The 25,691-nt window shown below is 55.6% G+C and overlaps 1 protein-coding gene across 3 annotated transcripts; it reads right to left on the bottom strand.

Moving 5' to 3' along the window:
- Positions 1-25,273, bottom strand: PKN1 (protein kinase N1). 3 transcript variants are annotated; one of them, XM_079918156.1, is made up of 23 exons: positions 25,243-25,273; positions 23,319-24,596; positions 18,388-18,691; positions 16,596-16,747; positions 14,853-14,988; positions 11,651-11,796; positions 11,216-11,429; positions 10,206-10,400; positions 8,474-8,583; positions 8,239-8,382; positions 5,939-6,014; positions 5,715-5,856; positions 5,532-5,625; positions 3,744-3,823; positions 3,593-3,668; positions 3,405-3,496; positions 1,989-2,165; positions 1,766-1,828; positions 1,558-1,634; positions 1,214-1,356; positions 840-947; positions 669-749; positions 1-271 (listed from the first exon to the last, which is right to left on the bottom strand). In XM_079918156.1, the coding sequence occupies exons 2-23, from the start codon at positions 23,337-23,339 to the stop codon at positions 68-70; spliced, it is 2,835 nt and encodes a 944-aa protein (XP_079774282.1). In that variant the 5' UTR covers positions 23,340-24,596; positions 25,243-25,273; the 3' UTR covers positions 1-67. The 3 variants fall into 3 exon arrangements, with proteins under 3 accessions (XP_079774282.1, XP_079774281.1, XP_079774280.1); XM_079918155.1 differs by lacking the exon at positions 25,243-25,273 and having other exon boundaries at positions 23,319-24,855; XM_079918154.1 differs by lacking the exons at positions 23,319-24,596; positions 25,243-25,273 and adding an exon at positions 19,764-19,939.
- Between the last annotated feature and the right edge of the window lie 418 nt (positions 25,274-25,691).

The following is a 25,691-nucleotide window of genomic DNA, read 5'->3' as shown; positions in this document are numbered from 1 at the left end:
TAGAGCAAATCCCAAAGGCCTTTTTAAAAACTGACAGCTCGGTGGGGGGCAGAAGTGGGGGAGGGGGCTAGCAGCCCCCGGCCACAAAGTCGAAGTCCCGGAAGGCTGCCTGCTCTGTGGCCGTGAGGGGCCGAGCGTCGCGGGGTGGGCTCAGCGTGGGGGCCTCCCCTGTGAATTCCTCGTCGAAGTTGCTGACATCAGTGCGGCCCGCCAGCGTGGGTACGAAAGGCGGCGGCAGGCGCCGGGCCAGCAGGGCATCCCAACCCAGTGTCTGCAGGGCAGAGAGGGGAGAGGTCAGCAGGGGAGGCTCAGAGCAGAGCGCGGGGAGGCTTTGCTCCTTGCACCCTGTCTGGCCTTGGATCTGTGGGGATCAACACAGGGAGTCACAAGATAGAGGGAGGGAAAGTGGCGGGCCTGGGGGCTCAGGAAGGATCACCGTATGAGTGGGGGGAGAGGCCTGGGCTCATACACAGGGCAGCGCTCCCCCCCCCCCGCCCCGCCACCCCGCAGGCCAGCCTGGAGTGGATGTGGGTGTAGGAGGGCCAGTGAGGGTAAGGGAGGGGGAAGGAAAGGCAGGCAGGTGTCAAGGGGAGGTGACAGTGTTGGAGGTGAAGCCACTAGGTCTTGGGTGGGGGGGATGGCTGGGTCCTGGGAGTGGGGGACTTCACCCTGAAGAAAGGCTGTTTTTTCACATCCTCTGCATCCCTCTCGCTGGATCCCAGCCTCCGCTCTGGATTCCTCCGCAGCAGCTGGGGGGAGGGAGTTCTGTGTCAGTGTTCCTCTTCCTAGTCCCAGAGCCACTCCCCTGGCCCACCCTAAGTTGGGGGGGGGGTCCTCACCCTGCGCATGATGCCAATGGCTTCAGCTGACAGGAAGCGGGGGTAGCGAACCTCATCGTTGACGATGCTGTCGAATACCTCCTCCTCGTCGTCCCCTGGGAACGGGGACTGGGGACAGGAAGAGCCAGGGTGAATTAGGCCCCTCTGGCCACACCACACCCAGCTCCACCCTGGGCTCCCGTGGCACTTTTACAAGGCTCACGTGGGAGGGTAAGTACCCCAATTTACAGATGCAGAAACCGAGGCTAGGGAGGCAAAGCCGCCTGTCCTCAATCAGACAGCACATAGTGGAGGCCAATTCCGACCCCCCTCTCCCCCACCGGGCATATCCAGGTTACCGGGGACAGGCAGGGCGGAGCGGCCTGGGGCCTCACCTCACCGACCAGCATCTCATACAGCAGCACGCCCAGCCCCCACCAGTCCACCGCCCGAGTGTACGATGTGTCCGTCAGCACCTCAGGTGCCAGGAACTCCGGGGTCCCGCAGAAAGTGCTGGTCCGGTCCCCATAGCCCATCCCTGGGGGCAGCAGGGCCATGTGAGGTTATGGGGGTGGTCACAGCTCTAGCCCAGCCCAGCACGGGGTGGTCCAGACAGCCAGCCCCATCCCAGGACCAGGGTAGGGGATAACCCAGGTAAGGCTGGGGACTCCACTCCCTCCCCTCTCTGTCTAAACCCCAGAGGCCAGCCCCTCAGATCCCAGTCCCCCCCGCTCATCACCCTCCTTGCAGAGGCCAAAGTCTGCAATCTTGACATAGCCCTCGGTGTCCAGGAGCAAATTGTCCAACTTCAGGTCCCTGTGGGGGAGGGGACGGGAAGATGTAAAGAGGGATGAGTGGGAATCTGGGTCCTGCCTGAAGCCTCAGCGTCCCCCTGTGGGCAGAGCATGCATGCACGGGCATATGCGCGCACACACATACACACACACCTGTAGACGATCTTGTGTTCGTGGAGAAACTGCAGCCCCAGCACCACACAGGCCGAATAGAAGCTGCAGAGAGAGGCCGGTGTGAGGGAGCTGGGCTTCCAGGAAAGGCAGAGGGTCACATAAGGCTCCCACATCCTCAAAAGCCCCCCATTACCCCATAACTCCAGGAGCTGGGGGAGGCAGGGCCTGTGGGTGGAGGTGTGGGGTGGGGGACTAGGCTCACACGGCACGGGGCTCCGAGAACACATCACTGTGGATGTGCAGCATCAGGTCCCCGCCGGCCGAGTACTCCATCACGAAGCACACGTGCTCTGGTGTCTGGAAACAGCCAAACAGGTTCACCAGAAAGGGGTGTCCCGCGCTGGTCACAGCCGCCAAGATCCGCTTCTCACACATCAGGCTGGGTGGGATGGGGGTGGGGCAGGGGTCAAAGACCACAGCAGCTCCCTACCACCGACTCGCCCACCCCCTAGAGTCCTCAGTCATCAGCTGTTTGTCAAGGGCCTTGCATGGCTGTGCACACTTGGGCAAGTTGCTTCATGCTTCTGAACGTGCTAACCAGGCACCCAGAATCCATCCATTGTCCTAGTAACAGTCCCAGTAACTTCCCTTTGGGAAACCACCAGAGGGACTGTTCTTTCCCTTTGGAGCACCCCATCTCCCTGGCCAGGAACTGGCCCACAAAAGGGCAAGCCAGGCCAATGGGGCTCAATCTCAGGGTTTCTGCTGGAATTATTAAGGAAGAAGAGCTAAAGTTTGCAGATGAGCCTTAAAACTGCTAGGGTGGGGGGCACCTCTGTCCCTGTGAGGGGACTGCAAGCACAGCCCACACGGACAAAAGCAGAAGGGAGAGATATCAACTGAGCACCTGTGTACAGCCATGCCTGGAGGTAGGCCACCCCTGGACTTTTCTGATGCAGAGCACTGAATTCCTGTATTTGCTTAAGCCTAAATTGGGTTCCTGGTTAATAAAAGGATGTCAAGAAGATTGGGGACAATCTCAGGTATCTACAGGGGGCAGGGCACTGTGCAGAATGCTCTAGAGTCATCCTCTCATTCATTCCACCCGGCGACCCTGCAAGAAAGGCATTAGTACTCCCCTTTTCTAGAAGGGGAGCCTGAGGTTCAGAAGGGTGAAACGAACTCCCTACGGTTTCTAAGCACATCTGCAGCAGAGGGAGGATCTGAACTCAGGGTCCTGACCCCAGTACAATGGCACCATTAACAGCACAGGCTTCAGAACTCGAGTCCCTAAGTTCAAATCCCAGACCTGCTGCCTACTGCCTACGTGACCTTTGGGCAATTTGCTCAAACTCTCTGTGCCATCAGCAGAATGGGGACAATAACAGTCCTTGCCTCTTAGAGCCGTTGTGAGGAATTCGTTACTACATGTAAAGCACACGGTGGGTGCTTTCTAGGAGTCGTTATTATTGGAAGTATTGGGGTGGCCAAAAAGTTCGTTCGGGGTTTCCTGTAATACAGGAAACCCCGAACGAACTTTTTGGCCACCCCAATACTAGCTTAATAAGTACAAGTGACTGTTACGAATCACTCTCACAGCAGCTCCAAGGAGGGGACTGCTCTGTCTCCCATTTCCCAGAAGACCAAAGTTCTCAGAGGGCCTGAGCAGGGTCCCCACCTCTCCACCTCGTCTCGGGCCACAATGTCCCCTTTCTTCAAAGCCTTGATGGCAAACAGCTCCCCGCTGGGCCGGAATTCGGAGAGCAGCACCTGGAACCACAGTGGGCAGGGGTGGCCTTAGTGGCCAGTCCAAGGACCTGGAGGTCTGGACCCCCCAGACCCCCAACTCCTTGCCCCCCGCCTCACCTTCCCAAAGTGACCCCGGCCCAGCACCGCCAGGAACTGGAAATCCTCGAGGGTCAGGGGTGACTTCCTCAGAGGGCTGTGGAAAGAGGAGGCTGGTGGGGAAGGGACAGTGGGCAGGGGTGGTGGGTGGTGGCCAGGGGAGGGGTGTCACCTGCACAGGGTGGGGCCTGGGGTCTCCTGGGTCTCTGAAGGCAGCTCAGGAGTGGTGGTAGTTTCCTGGATCAGAGACGTCTGTGGCAGACAGAGGAGGTCAGAGTACAATAACCCATAACCACAAGAGCCACCAAGGCTCTTGTCACCAATGTGACCTCACCTCTCCTCCCCCACCCCTCCTCACTCCATCCCCCTTCAGCCACACTGTTCCATTCACTGTGCCCTGAACACACCAGGCGTGTTTCCACCCCAGGACCTTTGCATGGGGCTGTTCTCTCCACCAGGAACTCTCTTTTCCCAGCACCTGCACTGTTCCTCCCTCACCTGCTTCAGGCCTTTATTCAAACGTCACCTTTGAAGGTGGCCAGCTGACCGCCATATTAACTAACTAACAGAAGCTCCAACGCTCCCTGTCCCCTTGCTCTGCTTTATTTTTCTTCCCAGCACATTCTATGCTGTATTTTATCATTTATCTACTTATTCCCTTTACTGGTATTAGGGAATACCATGGAGTGACCTAATTCTTTACATCATAAGCATACATAACTTTGAGAAGAATCAAAATTAATAATTTAAGTAGGAAAAATTACCTACTGGTCCATCATTCTCCCCTATAGAGACAGTTCTAAAGATTCAATCAGCACAAACAGGTGTACGGTAGGAAACACAGTCCTCTCCTGCCCCAGCTGCCCTCCCCAGAGCCAGCTGCTGTTCATGATTTCGTGGGTACCTTTCTAGATGTATTTTATACCATTCAAGCATTTTGGTGGCCGTGTGTGAATGTCCATCATAGATGTCCTGGACTGGAACTTCTAGGTCAAGGTAATGCCCATCTTTTTAACTCAGCCAGCTGTGCCGTCCGAAGGAGATGCAGTGATTCTCACGCTTTTCCTGCATCCTCCCCAGCGTTCAATGTTATTCAACTTTTGTATTTTTTTTTGACAAACTCATCTAATTTAATGAGGCATCTCGTTTTAATTTGATGCCACGAAGCATATATTATTGTTTCCATTGTTTTAGAAAACGAGGTATAAAGTGCACTCGGTGAGGCGGGCAATGGAAAGACCTCTTACGTACGTTATCTACCCAGATGCCCGTCGCCTAGCCCAAGGGTCGGTAAACTCCATGCTTTGTACAGTCTGTAAACTAAGAAGGATTTTTACGTTTCTAAAGGGTTGGGGGAAAAAAATCAAAAGAAGACTAATAGTTCACGATCCATGAAAGTGACAGACGTTCAGTAAGGCTTCCTGGCGCACAGCAACACCCCTTCACGTCTGCCTGTATCAGGTGTGGCTGCTTTCTACGAGAGCAGCATTGACTAGTCATCACTGTGACCTTCTGGCCCACAAAGCTGAAAATACTGCCTATATGGCCCTTTCCAGAAAAAGTGTGCTGACCTCCGACCTAGATCAAGATGCAGAACATTTTTATCATCTTTGCCAGGCTCTCGTGTCCCCCCTCCTATCAATAAACCCCCACCCAGAGAAAACCACTAACTGGACTTCTGTCATCGACGTGAGTTTTAAGTGTGATCATTTTACAGGGCAGTGTACTGAACACAGAGAGGTGAAGCTGCTTGGCGTGAGTCACACAGCTAGGAGGCAGCAGAGCAGGGACGGGACCCAGGTAGCCTGGCTCCCAAGCTCATGTTTTTATCCGGGATAGAGAACAGGACCCCGGTTCTGGCAGAGGTGTGCTGTGTGACCAGGGAAGTTCCTGGCGATCTCTGGGCCTTGAGTGGCAGTGGAGGTCCCCTAACACTGCCCAGGCCAAGGGGGAAGCTCACCAGACTTGATGGGCTGGAAGGAGGACCCAGAGGGCTCTTCTGGGGTGAGCTGTCCAAGTCAACCCCGAGGTTCAGCTTCTCCACAGATATGTCGCTGCGGCAAAGGGAAGAGGGTGCATCTAAGACCTAGCATTCCGGGAAGCAACCAGAGGCAGCCGGAACTCCGGGGCCCTCCCTCCTTACCCTGTGGACCGAGCCTCGGGTCCTGGAGAAGCCCCAGGGCTGAAGGTGCCTGTGGCAGTGGCATTGGGGATGAGCCTGCGAAGCAGCCGCACCCAGGTGGCGACGTCGATGTTCATCTGCCTAGCGCGCTGAAATGCCTTCCCTGGGGAGACAGGGGCGGGTGTCACCCTCTGTGACACTCCCGGGACCCCTGGTCTCTCCCCTGCCCCAGCCCATCCCCTCACCTTGCTGCTTGGAGAAGATCTTCTTCTGCCGTCGGAGCCGCGGTATCCTCTCAATGACAGGGTTGCGGAAGGTGACCTGAGGGAGGGGCTCGCGTGAGGACCCTCGCCCACCTCCAGGCAGCTTGGTGGGGAAGCCCTTAGGATCATAGCTGTGCACGCCCATATGTCTCGGGGGTTCTGATCGCTGTGGCATTGCGTCCAACCACAGAGTACTAGGCATCGTATTAAGGGGTCATAAAGTCAATCCGTCCTTCGACGGGACCACCTCCTGAAGTGCTACCTTGGAAAGGCAAGAAGGAGGCAAGCAGGCCCTCCTCCAGGGGTGGGGAGTGGGTCTGGTCCAACGAGATGCGCATACAACTCCAGCAAACAGGTCCTACACTTCACCTGGTGTCCCGACCGCCCGAGTGTGGTCCCAGACCAGCAGCATCAGCATCACCTGGGAACCTGCTGGAAGTGCAGATTCTCAGCACCGCCACCCCAACCTGGACCCACCGAATCAGAAACCCCGGCGCTGGAGCCCCGAAGTCTGTGTTTCAACAAGCCCTCCAGGTGATGCTGGCGCCCACCCACGTGGGGAAACCACTGGCCGAGTTGAATTCTCCCGACTCCAACGCATCTTCTAGAAGGTGCCGGAGTCACAGAACTGTGTGGCTTTATGGGTGTCCAATCTGGTCCCCTCTAGCCACATGTGGCTATTTCAATTAAGTAAAATGAAAACGTCAGTTCCCCCAGTCACACTAGCCACACTTCAACGGACTAGCAGCTACTGTATTGGATGACACAGATATGGAACATTTCTACCTACAACGGAACTCAACGATTGTAGGCTCACTGACAACAGAACTGCAGAAAGTCCTACAGGCTGGCGCTTCGGGGAGAACAAAATAGAATGTTATAAGTAAACCTTGAAGGCAAGAAGGACTGCCTCAGAACTTGTCCCCCGGGCCACCCACCTCTATCGTCCACTTGGGTTTTGGACAGTCTTCCTAATAGAAGAATAGTTTCGTGGCCCTACCATCTGAAGTCTGCCCTTCTCTGCTCCTTTCCTTCAGGAGTCCTCGATTATGAGATCACATAAGAATTTCCACCTGGATAGTAAAACAGCCCTTGAATATTTTCAGAATTTTTCTAGATACTTTTTCAAGAAAAAACTACGTGTTGGGAATTAGTGAAAATTTACTAATGTTTTTTTTAATTTTGAAAGCACTTTTTAGTGAAAACTTAGAGTAATATGTATTTGGTCTCTGGCAACCAAGGAAAAGCTTCTTTCAGGTTAATCTTTAAACTCACTTGAACCCAGTGACTCACTTGGTATTTATCCCACTCCCGAAAACAGAGTTCATTATACAGCTGTATTTTATACTGTGCATTGTGAACTGTTTCTCTTTCATTTCTGATCTCTTTCACATGGTCTGATCTTCTTGCAAAGAGAAGCGGTATTTAAAAATCTAAGCAAGTAGCAAAAAAGAAAAAAACAAACACATTTCCTCCTGGGTTTAAGGACATGGGGAGACACACACATACACACACACACACATATACGTATAGACAAAAAAACAGGACACATGTATATGTTAGGGGCAAATTTGAAGAATTTTTGAGGATGATTCTGGTTAAATGAGGGCACCAGTGACTTTCTCTGTGGCTCATTTCCTCCTCTATCAGATGTGACTAATAATGGTCCTGTTTGCACTGGGTTATTGTGAGGACTAACGAGTCAATGCCAGTACAGCACTGCGAACAGGGCCCAGCCGTACTACAAGGGGTCAGCTAGGAATGTCATTTAGACTACGGGCTCTTCATCAGGGGACCCTGGCCGTGTCTGGAGACATTTTTGGTTGTCACAACTTGGAGCGGGGGGGTTGCTACTGGCATCCTGTGGGGGGAGGCAGGGGGTGTTGCTCGGCACCCTGCAGTGCACAGGACGGCCCCTGCAACCAAGAATGATCCAGCCCAAATGTCCATAGTGCCAAGGGTGGGCTACCCTGATTTGGACCCTAACCCTGACATCACTGTGGAAGGAATCTCTCTGCTCAGCTGTGGCTCTGGTGGCAATCTCCGTAATATGTTGCTAGGGTTTGCTTTTCTTTTCTAGCTTGACAAAATTTTGTTGTTGTTGTTTTTCTTTTTTTAATATCTTGTTTCAGAACAAAACCAATCCCAGCTTAAGTCATGCATTGATGTGACTAATTATATGTACTCTTCTATCGAGATTCAGAGACCAGTGGAAAACACATCTTCCCCTTCCAGAGCAGGAGATGCCAAAGCATTTTTTCAGGGTCGGGGTCAGGCTGTACCTCAGCCACCAGGCAGCCCTGAGGTTCCATGTCCAGCTGTACTTCATGCCTCTCGTTGTCCAAGAAATCCTCCAACTTCAGGAATTTGAGGGCACACAGGCCCCGCTGGTCCCGCCAGAACACAGCCAACTCCAGCTCCCGTGCCTCAAGGGACAGAAAGAGGGCCGTCATTTGGGGCGCCCGAGGCCTCAAACTCCTCCTCCTCCAAGCCCTGTCATCCCCTAACCCAACTCACCCTCTCCAGCTCCAGGGTGAAGCTCTGGTCCCAGGCGTGGGGACCACACGGCTTCCAGGACGTCTGCCCCACCACTGTGTTATCCAGTTTGAGCACAGTGCTCACCTCACCTGGAACAGGGGTTGGGGTAGGCTGTCAGGAGATGCTTGCAGGCCGAGGGTAATCTCTTGCATCTTATTAAAGACGTCTTCTCCTCCCCCCACAACATTCTGCTGCGCTATCTGACAAAGTTTTACAGTTCTGCCTGTCACATTAAGGCCTTTAATCCATCTCCAGTTGGTTTTTGCACGAGGTGTGAGGCGGGGATCCAAATTCACTTTTATGCTGTATGCAAGTTCCGGCAATATATTCCTAAGTATTTACCCTCGAAAAATGCAGGCACGTATACATCGGGAGATGCATAAATATACTGCTTATATAACAGCCCTAAATTAGAAACAGCTCACTGTCCAGGAATTAATATATAAATTGTAATATAGTCTCTTTAGCTAAACCATGAAATGGCTGAATTCAACTATTTTTTACCTAAAAAAAGACAGCAATCTGACATGCCTCATGACGTGGCAAAATGAATGAACTACAGTGTCATGCGACGATAGGGATGAGTCTCCCAAACAATGTTGACTGAAAGAAGCCATTACCATAACATACATTCTGTATGATTCCACATATATGAAGTTCAAACACAGGCAAATTAAACTACATTGTTTCGAGATGGTACATGGGTGCTAAAACTACAAAGCAAAACAAGGAAATGATAACCGTGAGAGTCAGGAGAGTAGCCACCTCTAGGACAGAGGAAGGGGCTGGAATTGAGGATGGGGCATGAGGGGGCTCAGAGAATTCTACTTCTTGACCTGGGTGGTGGCAACACAGATGGTTACTCTATTGTGATTCTTCTTTTATTCATACTTTTAAACATGTACGTATTAGCTTTTTTCACACTGTGGTAAAATTCACGTAACATAAAATTTACCGTCATAATCCTTTTTAAGCGTACAGCTCAGTGGTATCAAGTACGTCCACACTGTTGTGTAACCATCGCCACCATCCATCTCCAGAACTCTTTTCATCTTCCCAGACTGAAACTCTGTCCCCACTAAACAATAACTCTGCATTCCCCCCTCACCCTCAACCATCATCTCTATGAATCTGACCACTCTGGATCATATAAGTGGAATCATGTACTACTTGTCTTTTTATAACTGGCTTATTTCACTTAGCGTAACGTCCTCAAGTTCATCCATGTTGCAGTATGTTTCAGAATGTCCTTCCTTTTCAAGGCAGAGAAATATTCCATTGCATGGATGGACCACATTTTGTTTACCCATCCATCCGTCAACAGACACTGGGTTGCTTCTACCTTTGACCATTGTGAATAATGCTGCTATGAACATGGGTATACCAATATATCTTCGAGACCCTGCTTTCAACTCTTTTGTATATTTACTCAGAAGCGGGATTGCTGGATCATATTGTAATTCCCTGTTTAATCATCTGAGGACCTGCCATTCTGTTTTCCTCAGTGGCTGCACCATTTTACATTTCCACCAACAGAGCAGAAGGGTTCCAATTTCTCCACATCCTCCTTAACAGCTGTGTTTGTTTTGTTTTGTTTTGCGGTATCCATCCTAACGGGTGTGATGTACTAATTTTTGAGAATGTTACAAATGTGGGAAATCCAGGACCCCCCACCCCATCTCATCCCTCCAGACCCTCAATGCCCACTCACTGGTGTTCTCGGATTCCGCTTTGAGACTGCTCCGGCCACTGAGGCTTCCACTTCGGCTGTAAAGGCCCCGGGCTGGGCGGCTCAGGAAGGGGGTGCGGCTCTCAGGGGTCCCAGGCACCCCCACTGAAGGTGAGGGGTTCCAAGGGATGGTCTCTGGAAGGTCTCTGCAGCCCACTACACGCACCTCCAGGGTCCCTGAGAGAGGAGCAGGCTCATGACGGGGGAGGGGGGGGTCACATCTGGGGCAGGACGAGGGGAAGGGCCTGCAGGTAAAGTGGGCATGTGCAGAAGTGGCCAACATGCAAGTGGGAGGTGGTGAAGGACTGTCAGGGTGAGGCAGGGGGTCTGATGCAGGGATGGCTGTGTTCGGAAGTGAAAAACATGGGACAAGGGGAGGGGTGGGTCAATCTGGGGAGGGGGTCTGGATGCTGGGGTTTAGTGACAGAAGAGAGGTTCAGGGTGTAGGCTGAAGGTCCAGGCGGTGGTGAGCCAGGTAGGACTAGGAGTCCGGGCTTAGATTCGGCGGGCTGATCTGAGGTCTGACACTGGGGCTGGGGTCTATGGTAGGGCTAGTCTGGGGAGGTAGTGGCTGAGGGATCTAAGGAGGGAGGAGCTGGCTAGCCTGGGCGTTGGGGGACAGAGGTTCAGGGCTGAGGGTTCTGAGAGCAAGGGACTGTGAGACTGGGCTGGGGGACTCTGGCTGGAGAAAAAAGGCAGGGCCATTTGGGGAGGGGTGGCGAAAGTGAGGATGGGGATGGGGACAAGAGTCCCTCAGAGGGCAAGGCGGGGTGGGAAGTCCAGGTGCATACGGCTGTCTGGCATGGGAAATGGGGCCCAGGTCCAGAGGGCTGGGGTGAATGGAGAAGGGAGGGAACAGTGGGATGGGAGTCCAGGGTTGGGGAGAGTGGAGATCCCGGTTGGGGGTCTCGGGGCTGGGGGACTCAGAGGGGTCAGGAGTCCAGAGCTGCGGGAGGTAGGGTCCGGATTGGGTGGGGGACGTCGGGACCCACCTGTGAGCGGCGCGGGCTTGCACAGGGTGCTATAATGCATGGCGGGGAAGGGCCCGGCCAGGCGGGCACTGAAGGCTGAGGACGAGGCCGCAGCAAGCTCCTCGCGCAGCAGCCGCCCCTTCGGGTGGTCAGCGGGCAGCTCCCCGAGCCGCCGCTCCAGCGCCTCCCGAAGCAACCCCAGCTTCTGGTTGGACTCGGTCAGCTTCTCCTGCGCCTGCGGTGGGAGGAGCCTGGCCGGGCTGGGGGCGGGATCCAGCACGCCCCTCCCCAAGTGCAGACCCAGGCCCCGCCCCCAGACTGGCTAAGTCCTACCTGGAGCTCCTCCCTGGAAGCCCAAGCCCTCAGCCATTTGGGTCCTACCCCTGGGCTCCCTGAAAATGAGGTCCCACCCATCGCTGAAGCCCCACCCCTCTGGGTCGACACCGCGTCCCTCACCTCGCTGACAGCCTTGCGGTCTGGGGCTTTGGCAGCGCTGAGCAGGCGCAGCACGTTCTTGGCGCCCTCCGCCACCGCGTGCTCGACTCGGAAGTGGTGCCGCAGCTCCTCGATGCGCAGCTCCATGGCCCCCAGGTCCGGACTCCCTGTGGGTGTAGGGCACGAGGCAGTGAGGCTAGCCTGGGCCCAGGTCCAACCAGCCCGGTCCCAGACACGCAGCCATCTGCAGGAACAAGCGCTGGCCACAGACGGCCGTCAATATGCATCACTTTCTCCCAAGGTGAGGGGTCATGGTGACACAGTCACACTGTCACCCACAGGCAGACGGCCACACTTCCACCCAGATGCTGTCCCTCTTTTATCCAGACGCTCTCACACCCACATGGACAGTCCCAGGGATGTAGTTAAGCTGTCACCCGGGGACAGTCATATATACAGGCACACCATTAACAAAGTCTTAGGGACAGATACATTGCCAGGGTCCCACTCCATCCCCAGGGACTGTCGCAGGGATACCATGGCAACTGGATAGGATATAGTCACACAGACACAGGGACACTTAAAAAAAAAGAGTAACTTTCATTCATTGCTAATGGGAATACAAGTGGCTTTCCAATGGAGGCAGTTTGGCCATTTCTATCAGAATCACAAATGTATTTACCCTTTGATTCAGCAATCCCAGTTCAGGGACTTTATCCCATAAAAAACACCTCTGCAGGAACTTCCCTGGTGGTGCAGTGGTTGAGAGTCCACCTGCCGATGCAGGGGACACGGGTTTGAGCCCTGGTCCAGGAAGATCCCACATGCCGCGGAGCAACTAAGCCCGTGCGCCACAACTACTGAGCCTGCACTCTAGAGCTCACGAGCCACAACTACTGAGCCCATGTGCCACAACTACTAAAGCCCGCGCGCCTAGGTGCTCCGCAAAAAGAGGAGCCACCGCAATGAGAAGCCCGAGCACCGCAATGGAGAGTAGCCCCCGCTCACCGCAACTAGAGAAAGCCCGTGCGCAGCAACGAAGACCCAATGCAGCCAAAAATAAATAAATAAATATTTTTTAAAAAAACACCTCTACACGGTTATTCACAGCCTTCCTTCTAAGAACAAAAGATTGGAAACAACCTCATTTCCTCCAGCAGGGGTCTGGATAAATGCATAGTGACCACCCACCCCATGAAATACCATGTAGTTGGGAGAACAGGAACAGTGTCACACAGACGTCGTCACACTGTCACTCACAGGGTGACAGTGGCATTATCACTTTGTCACCAGTGTAGGCACTGGAACACACACACACACACACTGAGGAACACACTCTCACAAAGATGCCATCACACTGCCACATACGGACATTGTCACAGTGGTGAGGCTATTACATAGATATATGCCTTGTCAACCCCCAGCAAAGGGACACAGTCACAAGGGCAGAGGGAAATGGTCACAGAACATAAATACCCTTATAGGACACAGTCACAGAGTGGCAAAACTCCCAGGGCTCTATCTCCAGCCCAGGGAGAATCAGAGGAACACAGTCACACTGCCACACGGATAAGGCATAGGGACAGGTAAAGAAATGCCACCATACTGTCACATAGGCAGGGCAGCATCACTGATACCCACAGACACAGAGGCCCAATGGCACAGGGACAGGCACAAGGATACACTGTCACCCAGGTGCAGGAAACTTGTCACTCAGAGAAACAAGGCCACGGTCACCCTTATCCAAGGCTGTAGATTCCAAGGATGGTCTCGCTGTCCTGCACAACGATCTAGACTCAGACGTGGGCACTCAGACAGTCACAGTCACCCACAGCTGTGTGGCACCCACCGGGACTGCTGTCACATGTGCCCAAACAGTCATCAAGGCTTTTACACTTATGGGGACAAAATCAGGCTGTCACCAAAAGTTACAATGTCACCCCAAAGCACAGGAACGTGATCATACCATCACACACTGTCACTGAGAAGCCCACGTAGGCATTCAGAGTACAGACGAACAACCACACAGTCACGCTGACACCTCCCCGCTACAAAGACACACACATTGTCACCCGAGTTCCAAGCCCTATTGCTATGGACTGCATGTTTGTGTCCCTGCAAAATTCGTACGTTGAAACCCAACCGCCAATATGATGGTATTAGTTGGTGGGGCCGCTGGGAGGTGATTAGGTCATAAGGGCGGAGCCCTCATGCATGGGATCACTGTCCTTATAAAAGGGACCCCAGAGAGCTCCCTTGCCCCTTCTACCAGTGAGGATGCAGTAAGAAAGCAGCTGTCTATGAATCTGGAAGAGGGCTCTCACCAGACGCTGGATCTGCCGGCGCCTTGATCTTGGACTTCCCAGCCCCCAGAACGGTGAGAAATAAATGTCTGTCGCTTACATGCCCCCACCCCCAGTCTGTGGTATTGCGGTACAGCAGCCCAAATGCACTAACACCCACCAAGAGCTGACACTTACCTCTCGTGGTGACACAGAAACTACCATAGTTACAGGGCAGGACATTATTACGGAGGAGCTGCGGCACCATGATGTTATTATGTATTGTGTCCCCATGGTCAGCATCACTGACACACATCAGTAGCTGATACACTGACACACATCAGTAGCACAGATAATCTTCTCCGCACACAATACATCAAGACCCTGTGACAAATTCAGGCTAACAATGGGGTTGAGACACCCCCAGGCATTCATACACTGAGACACACAAAGGAACACACACACACCGTGGACACCCACAGTTCTACCCCACAGGGGCCAACGTGACCAGGCAACCACCCAGTCCAGGGGTCCGCACATTATTTCCGTAAAGAGCCAAAGGGTAAATATTTTTGGCCTTGTGGACCACACGGGCTCTGTTGCCACTCCTTGGCCCTGCTGTTGCAGTGCAAAAGCAGCCTTAAGTGATAGTAAATGAATGGGCATGGCTGGGTGCCAATAAAATTTTATTTGAAAAAAAAAAAAGGCGGCAGTCGCAGATTTGGTCCAAGAACCATAGTTTGCCAATACATGATCACGTGCAAATCTGAAATAGGACAAAATGGGAAACTGAGGCCTGGCAAGGGTCAGGAATGGGCTCCAGTCACGTGGTGAGTCACAGCACCCACCTCCCTGCCTCAGAGAGGGACCCCTCGTGGGGCTGGGAGCTGAACTCTCCAGGGTGGAATGCAGGTGAGGCTTGTTCAGGGCAAGGGACTCACCTTGGGCCTCGTCTGCGGCCGCCTGGCTCTCCAGCTGGCAGGCCTGCAGCGCCCGGCGGAGCTGCATGCGGATGATGTCAATCTTGGTCTTACTGTCCTGCAGCATCTGCTGGGCCGTCAGCAGCAGCTTCCGGTCCTGGAGGCAGAGATGGGCCGTGAGGGAAAGGCTGGGCAGATGAGGGTCTGACCACCAGTCCTGCTGTCCACATCGTGCAGGCCCTGGGTGGCCCTGTGACAGAGCATTCATGTGTGGGTGTGATAACACGTGCCTCCGTGTGTTCCTGGGTGCTGATGGGAGATGTCGCCCGTGGCATTCGAATCCTGGCTCTGCCGCCTAACAGCTGTGTGACTTTGGGCAAGCCGCTCGACTACTCTGGCCTGTTTGCTCATCTGCAGGAAGGGGAGTACTAACAGCGCCAACCAACACTGGGCTGAGGATTAAAGGAGCTAACCTGTGTGGAGGGCTCAGAGCCGTGCCTTGCACCAGCAGGCACCGTGTTTGTGTCAGCTGTCAGAATGGCGTACGTGTGTAAGTGTTCCCCGTGGTGGGTGTAGCCTTGACTGTAGCCACGTGGGTGAGTCCAAGGGTGACTGGATGTGAGACAGTTACAGCAAGTGGAGTCCTGATGTTTGTGTGTGCAGGTCAAGGCACAGCGATGACTGGGCATAGCCAAGGACCCCGTGTTGTGTACATGCACTGGACACTGGTTGTGGATTTTTCCATCTACCTGGTGCTGTGTTTCAAAACCAGGCACTGCTAACCTGTGGTCAAAGAAGTCTGTGTACTGACTGAAGGGGGCAGGAGGGAACCCTTTCTGGGTGACAGGAAGTGTTCTGTATTTCGATGTGGGTGATGTGTACCTAGATAAAAATTCATTGGTCTGTACACTTAAGTTTTCTGCACTTTACGTCCATTTGTTACACATCAATAAAAGGTAAAAAAAAAAAAAAAAATTCTGCATGGCTTGTGCCCTCCCACATAACATTCGCATTTGTGTGTGCACACAGGCATGGGTGCTCTCTGGGTCTCTAGCTGTAGGTCTGACTGCGCTGTGGGTGTATCTCTGGGTGTTGGTGCAAACCTGTGACTGTGTACTCAGTACTGGTACAACTGGGGGAGCGCCTGTGTGACAATTCTGGTCTCTGAGTGTGAATTTAATAATGTGTGTGTCTGTCTGTCTAGGCGGTGTGTTGGCCTGTGCTGTGTGTCCGGGCGTTATACGATGGTGTGTGTCTCTCTGTATCGAGAGGTTGCTCTGGTGGTCATCCTCCACGTGCTTATGAGCGTTGTTACTGATGTGACTCTAGACCTTATGACGGTGCATGTGTGTCTGTGAGTCTCTAGGTGTTGTTGTGACCATGGCTGTGTCTCTAGATGTTAGGACGATGATGTGTGTGCCCCGAGGTGTTGATCTGCGTGTACAAGTGTCAGAGAGAGACCACCAGCAGTGAGAGGCTGCGTGTTGCCCTGACCATCTCTGGAGGTAACTGAGTTTGGGGGGGACAGTCTCTGCCATGTGTCTGTCTGACATCACCCACAGTTACCCTGTTTCCCATATGCCCCCATGAGCTGCCCGCACCCCAGTCCTGCTGCAAAGCCACCCATCAGCCCCTCTGTCCCCAACCCAGAGGACCCCAGACTCCCAAGGGAGCAGATGTAGGTGCCACCCTGCCCCCCCCCAGACTGTATTCGCTTGCGGGTGTACATGCACACAGGGCGGGGTGCACTCGCGCTGCCCCCACCTTAGTGCTGCCGTTGCTGTACGTCTGGATCATGTTTTCCGCCCCCTGCTTCACCTTCAGCTCGATGGCCAGCTGCTTCTCCAGGCCGGCCACGCGACTCAGGTTGGTGGCTGAGCAGGCTGGGCCACCTTCACAGGGGGACTGGGGGGCATCTGGAGGGGGTAGATGGGGCAGAGTCACCACGGCCCTCACCTCCATCTGCCCGGGTGGTTCTGCCCCAGCTGAGAGGATCCACCCCCAGGGCCAGGGAGAGGAAGAGCTGGGGACCAGGGTCCAGAGGGCCCAACCACCCCAGCCCTCGTAGGGAAACCCCTGCAGGACTGGGGCAGGACCAGCATGAATGAGCACAGGCAAGTGTCCAGGTGTGCGCTGGGTCCTTGGTGCTGGTGTGACTGTATCTACCTTCATACGGAAGTCCCCAACTACTTACACAGCTGTGTGGGCATCCGTGGGTGTGGCGGTGGTTAGGCCTGTGACCCGCAGGGTGTTGGCATAACTGAGCGAGTGTGTGTCTCCCCAGGTGCTAGTGTAACTGTGAGATTCGAGGTGTTAGAAGGACTGTGTGAGATTCTGGGTGCTGGGGGTGACTCTAGGCATATGCTTCCGACTATTGGCACAACTGTGCTTTCTGATCTCCCGGCACTGGTGCAACTGTGTCCACGTGTCTGGGTGCTGGTACAGCCGGACATGCGTGTCTCTGGATGCTGGCATGGCTCTGTGAGTCTCTAGCGAGTGGTGTGACTGTCCAGGTCACTCTGGGTGCAGCTGTGACCGGATGAGGTTTTGGGGGTCGGCTGAACTGTATCTCTGAGTGTTGACATGACAATGTTGGTCTCTAGCTGTTGACACACCTCAGTGGTATATGGGTGTTGGGCTAAGTGGTGCTGAGTCTTCAGGCCTTGTCCGATTGTGTGTATAGGTCTCAGGCTGTGGACAGGTCGGTGGACGTCTGTAGGGGTTGGGCAGTTCTGTGTGTGTGTGAATCTCTGGGGGTTGGCGTGAGCATGTGCGAGTCTCTCGGTATTGTCTGTGTGTCGGTGTGACTGTGCGTGCATTTCTCTGGGTGCTGGGTGACCGTGTGTGAATGTCTCTGGGTATTCATATGATAGTGCGTATGCCCTTAGGAGTAGTCTGGGTGCTGGGTGGCCGTGTGTGAATGTCTCTGGGTATTCATATGATAGTGCGTATGCCCTTAGGAGTTGTCTGGGTGCTGGGTGGCAGTGTGTGAATGTCTCTGGGTATTCATATGATAGTGCGTATGCCCTTAGGAGTTGTCTGGGTGCTGGGTGGCCGTGTGTGAATGTCTCTGGCTACTGACGTGACGTGTGTTACACCTTTGTCTTGGTTGCAAGGTGAGAAAGTTCTGCACATCCCTTGCACGATAATGTGAACCTACTCAACACCACTGAACTGTACACTTAAAAATGACGCATTTTGTTATGTTTTTTGATCCCAATTGAAAATTTTTTTAATCAATAAAAATTAAAGATATTTTAGAAAGAGTCTTGGGGGTTGTCCGGGTGCTGGTATGACTCTGTGAGCCTAGATATTCGTGTGACCCCGTGTAAGCCCTTTGGTGTTGTCCAGGTGTGGGTGTGACTGTGTGTACCTTTCTCTGGGTGTTGCTTTTGGCCTTTGGTCTGCCTGTATTTTGAGGCTCGGTGCTGTTGTGACCCAGTGTGTCTCCCTGGAGGTCAGAGGCGATGGGCTGGCCTCGCTCCAGGACACAGCGGGTGAGCCCTGGGCAGTGGAACCCCCTGCTGTCCCGCATCCCCGGGGAAGCCTGGCTTACCGTGCACGCCAGCCGCGGGGTCGGGCAGCACCACATGGGCGTGCAGCTCCTGCAGCTGCTGGTGCAGCAGGTCGAGTCTGCGCGAGGAGCCGCGCAGCACCAGCTCCACGGGGCCGAGGTTGCGGCCCAGGTCGGTGGTGGCCCGCCGCAGGTTCTCGGCGCCCTCCTTCAGCTTCAGCTCCTTGCGGATCTCTCGCCGCAGCCGCTCCCGTTCCAGCTCCAGCTGCTGCTGCACCCCGGGGGCTGCCAGGTCGGCGCCCGCCAGGCCCAGCTGCTCCAGCAGGGACCAGCTGCGCGGCTCGCTCTGCGGAGGACGGAGCAGGGTCAGGGGGGCCAGGAGGACTCTGGGGTGCAGAGTGCTCAGCCGTGCTCAGCCGACCTGGCCTGGTCCCCTCCCAGACTGTAACTCCTGACACAGGGCTGCTCTATGTCCTCTGATCGGCACCCCCCCGCCCCGCCACCAAAAGTGGGAGGTGAGGCAAGGCCCTGTCCCTGCTTTCAGACATCCCCAAACCGCAAAGTCCCGAGGGCAGGGGCTTCTTCCTTCCCTGTCCCCTCAGACTAGGGGACCACAAATACAGTTCAATCTCCCTTCATCTGTCCTCAGGCAGTGGGATTCTTCAGGTCAGATCCCATCACCCCACCACTGTGCCCCCCAAGCTAGGGGGTCCCCAAGGACGGGCCCTATCTCCCTTCCATTGTCCTCCCAAATTAGGGGGTCCCAAGAACAGGCCTTGTCTCCCTTCTGTCGCCCCCCAAATGACAAGATCCTGAGGGCAGACCCCTTTCTCTCCTCTGCTGCCCCCCTAACCTAGGAGGTCCCAAGGGTAGGCCCCATCTCCACTCCCCTGTCCCCCAAATTATGAGGTCCTGAGGGCGGGTTTCATCTTCCCTCTGCTGCTCCCCAAACAAGGAAGTATCAAGGGCAGGCCTCTGATGCCCCACCAAACCACAAGGTTGGGGTCCCAGGCCCCTTCTCCTCACTGCTGTGCCCTCAACCTAGGACAGGAGGTACTGAGGGCAGGCCTCACCTTCCCTCTGCTATAATCCCAAACGAGGAGGACACGGGGCAAGGCCTCATCTGTCCCCTGCTGTCCCCCCAAACTAGATCCCGGGGACAGGCCCCATCTCCCCTCCTTTCATCCTCTACAACCGGCACCCTGAAGAGCAGAGGCCTCTCCCTTTCCTCCTCTATCTCCCCAGCCTGGAAGCCCAAAGGGCCCCAAACAGTTTCATCTCTCAAACAGAAAACGCCAAGTCTAACACCTCATCTCCTCCCTTCAGTCCAAAACCGAGAGGTACCGAGGGCAGAGCCTCTGGCCTGTGCCACTTGGGGTCCTCTTCTGCTGGCCCCCCACAAGGACCCCAGCCCGCACCTCCAGCTCCCGGTCCAAAGGGGGATTGGCCTCCGCCATCCTGGGTCCCGGCTGAGGGCCCCGCCCTCTTCCTGAACCTCAGCCTTGCCAGGGCCTCTCGCCTGCTACTTCCTCTTTCCTGCTAGCTCCCAGCAACCCCTGCAAAAGGCCAGCTCTGGGCCTCTGGGGCATCTAGAGGGCCTTCCTCTCAGGCCCCACTCCAGGCCTGAGCCGGCTTCTCTGGAGGCACCCCAGGGATGGCCCCTGCTCCCTGTCCCAAGAGGATGCCCAAGGCGTACACAGCGTGCACACGTTCACAGGCCCACTAGTGTGGACGTGAAGAGCAGCCTCCCCCATGTATACAGGCTCCAGGGGCTGGCTTGGGTGTGCACACGCTCTCATACACCTATAGGCATGTGCACGCATCGCAGGCTAGCAAGTGTGTGCACACCCCCTGCGTCTACCCCTGTGCACACTTATATGCAAACACCCATGAGTGCTTATATGGGTGGCCCAGCCCCCTTCCTGCAGATGCAGCCTGTCCCAGCTTCCGGATTCTTCTCAGCTCGCTCTCTCGCTGCTGCTGACCACAGCTTAGAGGCCTAAGGGGCCTGGCCAGCCCAGCGGCACCTCCTTGAGGCCCACATTGTGAGGAGGCAGAGCTGGAGGGTTGCGGTGAGAGTGTCTCTATGAAAGCTCAAGTATGGTAGCAGTTACTGCAAGCTGCTCCCAGGTCAACTAATGCAACCCCAGGAGGTGCTATCATCACCCCATTTTCTTTCTTTTTTTCTTTGGCCATGCCGCATGGCATGCCGGATCTTAATTCCCTGACTAGGGATCAAACCCATGCCCCCCCTGCAGTGGAAGCACAGAGTCTTAACCACTGGACTGCCAGGGAAGTCCCTATTATCACCCTATTTTCAAGATGAGGAAACGGAGGCCTGGAGCGGTGATGTAACTTGCCCAAAGTCCTACAGCCAGCAGAAGGCAGAGCTAGGATTTCAAACGGGAATGCCCAGAATCTGAGCTAGGTGTCAGCGTGGCATGAAGAGCCCCACAGACATTATCTGCCGCCGCCATGAGAACCCATTTCAGAGATGAAGAAAGTCATGGTTGGCTCCCGACCAACCTCAAGGGCAGCTGCCCCCAGGGATTTACTTCAGGCCAAAAGCGTCACTCCCATGATCCTCCTGACCCCTCACATTTATCCTGAGCAACTGCTATAATTCTCCCCCACTTTACAGGTGAGGAAACTGAGGCTCAGAGAGGTGGCAGCAGCAGTTCTCCATGGGGGAGGGGATCGCCTCCACGACCACCCCACTTCTGGGGGGCATTTGGCAATATCCAGAGACATTTTTGGTTGGTTGTCACAACTGGGGGTGCTACTGGCATCTACTGGGTCGAGTCCATGGGTGCCGCTCAACATTCTACAGTACACAGGACAGCCTCCATCTCAAAGAATGATTCAGCCCCAAATGTCAATAGTGCTGAGGCTTAGAAACCCTGGATTAAAGGACACAGATGCACACGCTGAGCTGCTGACCGTGACCCAGGAAGGATTTCACAGCAGCCCCACCTGCAAGGTGCTGGCCTGGTCTACGTCTTTCCCCACCATGAAAACCCTCCAGCTACATTTTTTTGACGGCAGAACCAAGGCTCAGAGAGGGAAAGGCACGGGGCCTAGGACACACTGTTAGGAAGTGACAGCTCTGGAATTTAAACCCAGGCTCACCTAATACCACCTGCTACCAACCAGGCCCCACCTGCCACCCAGCCTCACCCTATCCCCAGCAGGCAGAGCAGGGGTACAGCCAGGAGCAGGGCCAGGTCAAATGAGGGAAGTCCAGGCAGGCTCCCTCAGCCCCACCTCCTCCAGCAGCTGAGGCCTGAGAATATGCAGAGCAGGGAGGGAGGGAGGCCCGCCCTCCTGGGTTCTCCTCTCTTGGGTGACTCACTCCTACCTAGGGCAGGGGTCACCTGAGGGCCAGCACGATGAACCCATGAATCAGGAGCCTGGCCTGGCCTTGGAGAATCCCTGCTCCCCCAACTCCCACCATGAAGCAGGAGACCCCAGGTCCAGAGGGTCCATCCTCCAGAATTCCCCTCTTCCCAGAGTGGCCAGGGACCTAGACCCCATGTCCGGAGATTTCAATGCTTTGGGCGTTTCCGGAATCTGGACAGGACATCCGTTTGCTGGACACAGAACGGACAGGCACACACTGGGACAGACAGAGGGACAGTTTAGCAGACCCAAGCAGCCACGAGAAAGGAATGACCAGGACAGGGGAAGAGAGCAGGAAGGAGATGGGAAAGGGGACCAGGGCACAGGTCCAGCCTCGTTCCAGGAATCACAGCCTCCGTCCAGGTCATGTTTGCTACACGCCAAGCGCATGCATGCGCCAGGGGATTCCTACACAGCCCTCCCAGGGCTGAGGTGTAGAGGCAGAGACCCCAGCCCTCCCCAGCCCCCAAGGTCTGACCTTGTGTGATCGGCAACACCAGATACGCCCAGCTCCTCGGCAAGGCTGGCAGGCCATCAGCAGGACTGGGATGGGGGATGGGGTCATGGGACAGACACAAAGGGGATGTGGGGGCAGGTGCAGAAGGAGACGAGAACCCAGTTACACAGCAACCACAGGACGACGGAGGGATGATGAGGTGCTAATGGGGGCACCAGAGGTACAGGACATGTCTCAGATTTGGGTCACTGAACGAAAGAAGTGTTAGAAGTCACCCTGGCCCTGCTAGCCACAAATAGGGAAGGTGGGTCCAGGGCTGTGATGTCCACAAGGTGGCACAGGAAGAACCTGGCTGGGCGGCAGGTTGGTGTCAGTCAGCTGTGCCTCTGCGTGTGTGTGTGTGTGTGTGTGTGTGTGTGTGTGTGTATGTATGTATGTTGTGGGGTGACCCAGCCCATGCCCAGGTGGGATTCCAGGTATAAGAGAATCCCCAGTCTGTTGACATGGACACTCCCCACCTGGGATAAGGTTCCACCTGGCAGCCGGGTGGCCGTGTGGGTCCCCCATCCCCCGACCTAATGAGGTGACTCTGGCACTTCCGGCAACAGGTGACAATCTGGGTGGCGTCGGGACCATCGTAAAGCTCAGTCTGGAGGTGGGGGCGGGTGGAGCTTTGTTGTGCGGGGGAGAGGAACGGGCCGGGCGGCCTCCTCCCTTCCCGGGGCACCGCGCCAGGCACCTGCTCAGGTGGAGCTGCACCTGCCCGGAACCGAACGCTGGGAGGGAGAACGAGTGGCAGGGTCGACAGGCACCGGGATGCACAGCCAGCCACAGACACCTGAATTCTAGCCTCCGCCGCGCCCCCTCTAATTCTTGGGGAAGGGCGGAGCTTGGGGGTGCTTCAGGACCTCCCCGCTCCCCCCTTGTGCGTACCTCCACCAGCCGAGAAGGGGACTGTGCTGGCTCCACGGTGCCGGCCCAGGGAGGGGGCGCCCAGTGCTCGGGGGAGGGGGGGACCCGCCCTGGCCGCCCCGATCCCGGGGGCTCCGGCAGCGCGCGGGCGGGGGTCCCCGGCGCCCGCTGGTCGCCAGGGGGCTGAGGACGCAGGTGCGCCTACCTGCAAAGCATCGCTGGCCATGTCCACGCGCCGTCCGCCAGGGGTCCCCGCGCGGAGAGAGGGGCGGTGAGAGGAGCGTGCGTACGCCCCACGCGGGGCGGGGAGGGGGCGGGCGCGGCGCGACCCCCCCGCCCCGGGCGCACGGCCCTCTCCGGCCTGCTCGGCTCTAGCCCCGCCTGGCCTGGCCGCCGTGTCCGCGCGCCTCGCCCTCCGGCCCCAGCTGCCGCTTGGCTCGGTCACGTGACCGCCTAGGTCGGCGCCCGAGGAGGGGGCGGGGCCGAGGGGCTGCGGCTCCCGGCGGCCCCCGGGGCTGCGGGGTCCTGCCTGCCGTACGCCCCCCTCCCCGGCCGAGAGCGCGTCGTCCTCTTCGCCAGCCTTTTCCTCTTTCTGAATCGTCCTTCTGCCCACGGGTGCTCCGTTTGAGCGCGCAGGAACCCGAAGAAAAGAGTGAGCCACGTTAAAGCGGGGAGCTGTGGAGGCCTTTGGGCCTCCCGGGATCTCTCAAAAAACAAAACCAATTCATCCCCGCCTGTGTTTGCAATTTTAGGCCTCTTGGAACGGTCCGTCATTCTAAGGCACCGGAGCTTCCCCATAGGCTGGAGACAAGCTCTGAGCAGACTTGTGTTCAAATCCCCGCCTGCCTTGGGGGAGTCCCCAAGCCCTAAAAGCCCCTCATCTGTAAAACGGGAAGGATTTACCTACCCACCCCTTAGGTGTTGGCAAAATTAAATGAGACAATACATGCCAAGTGCTGTGAACACACAGCTCAATAAAGTTTAGCTGCTGTGATTTTTAGTGTTTTTGCCGTTGTTATGAAAAGGGATTTGAACCCTAAATCCGTCACGGACTCGCTGCGGGCCCTGTGGCCGCTGAGTCCTCAGTTTTCCCTGCTGTAAAATGGGGGCCCGCCTCTTCTTCGGGGCTGCTGCATGCAGGTGGCGCTCCACAATGCACACTCCTGCCCTATCGGAGGCAGAAGGTGGAGACCTTTGAGGAGCTTCTCAGGGTCTCCGGAGTCTCTGTAGCACGCAGGCGGGCTCGTGGCCGACCCCGCACTCCCTTTCAAATCCGGTGACTGGGCCAAGCCGCGGTCCCTGGGGCGCGGGGCGGGGAGCGTTCCCTGGCAGCGCCGCCTCATTGGCGCCCTCCTGGGACCCGCCAGAGCGTGGAGGGCTGCGGGTACCTTGGTTACCCGCAGCTGTGAGTGGTTTGCACCGTCCCAGAGGCCGGGGCGGGATGTTTTCTTTCTCCCTTTTTCCTTTGGGCGACTCTTTGGGGCTGGTTGGGGGTGGTGGTGGTTAACAGAGAAAGAACGAGAAGGAGGAGGAGGAGAAATTATACCAATCCAGAATCCACCCACTTCTCACCCTTCCACTATCTGCACCGGGTCCAGTCTTCATCATCGTTCGCCTGGACCAGTGCAGTCACCTCCTCCCAGGTCTTTCGGCTCTTCCCTCGACCTCGTAGTCTCTTTTCCCCACAACACCCCAAGGACTCCTAGGAACACCTGAGTCAGGTGATGTCCCTCCTCTGCCTAGATCCCTCTTTGGCTCCCACTTTCCTCAGAGTAAAAGCCAAAATCCTACCCGCAGCCCACAAGGCCCTGCACGATCTGCCCCCTTCACCTTCCCTCTCTCTTCTTCTCCCACCTCTTTCCCTTGCTCCCTCCCTCCAGCTACACCTGCTTCCTGGCAGTTCCTCAAATATTCATCCATTGAATTAAAGAAACCTTTGAGCTAGTTCTTTTTCTCTTGATTTAAATATGAGGAAACTGAGGCTCAGAGAGAAGCCCCTCACTCCAATTATAAAGTCAGGATGTTTATAGTCCTTGCCCTGTCTTCCTCTAATTCTCCAGCCCACCCATTTTACAGATGGGGATGAGGGGGCAAAGCAAGGCTGAGAGCCAGCCCAGGAACTGGGTTACCTTATCCAAGGATGGGCCCTCTGCTGCCTGCCAGGTTTCCAGGCTGCCTCCCCGGATGGAGCTGGGGAACCCTGCCAAATTCTCTCTCCAAGCTTCCGGCATTCATTTACTCAGTGAATATTTATCAGCACCCACTGGGGACTTTGGTAGCACTGGAAACAGAGTCGCACTCTGGGCTTGAAACAGGGAGACCAAGGACTTATTGTATAATCTCAGCCAAATATGATAACTGCACCAGCACCGCCCTGTAGCTCCTCTGGCCTCTCTCCAATCCTCTCTGGGGCCTTGGAAACCCTAAATCACACCCACCCCCAGAGCTCTGCCTGCTGGAAAACCTGTTTCTGGCTCTCTGGAGCTCTTAGGAAAAACACCACTCCTCACCTGGCCTACAGGATGGTCCTGTCAGGCCTCTGCCCACCTGTCCAGCTGCATCCCCCTCCACTCTCCTC

The sequence above is a fragment of the Stenella coeruleoalba genome (genome assembly GCF_951394435.1).
Source record: "Stenella coeruleoalba genome assembly, chromosome: 3".
In the NCBI taxonomy this organism is placed as follows: Eukaryota; Metazoa; Chordata; class Mammalia; order Artiodactyla; family Delphinidae; genus Stenella; species Stenella coeruleoalba.
Note: the sequence above shows the minus strand (reverse complement) of the source record. Positions and strands in the feature narration are given on the sequence as shown.

What these genes read in the sequence shown, in the direction of transcription:
- PKN1 (XM_079918154.1), bottom strand. Translation starts at nt 19,802, where the DNA reads ATGGCGGAGGCCAATCCCCCTTTGGACCGGGAGCTGGAG. An exon ending in CAAGCCCGCGCCGCTCACAG is followed by an intron (nt 10,401 to 11,215) that starts GTGGGTCCCGAC and finishes CTCCTCTCTCAG; the next exon opens with GGACCCTGGAGGTGCGTGTA. An exon ending in AGCGGAATCCGAGAACACCA is followed by an intron (nt 8,584 to 10,205) that starts GTGAGTGGGCAT and finishes CCCCTGTTCCAG; the next exon opens with GTGAGGTGAGCACTGTGCTC.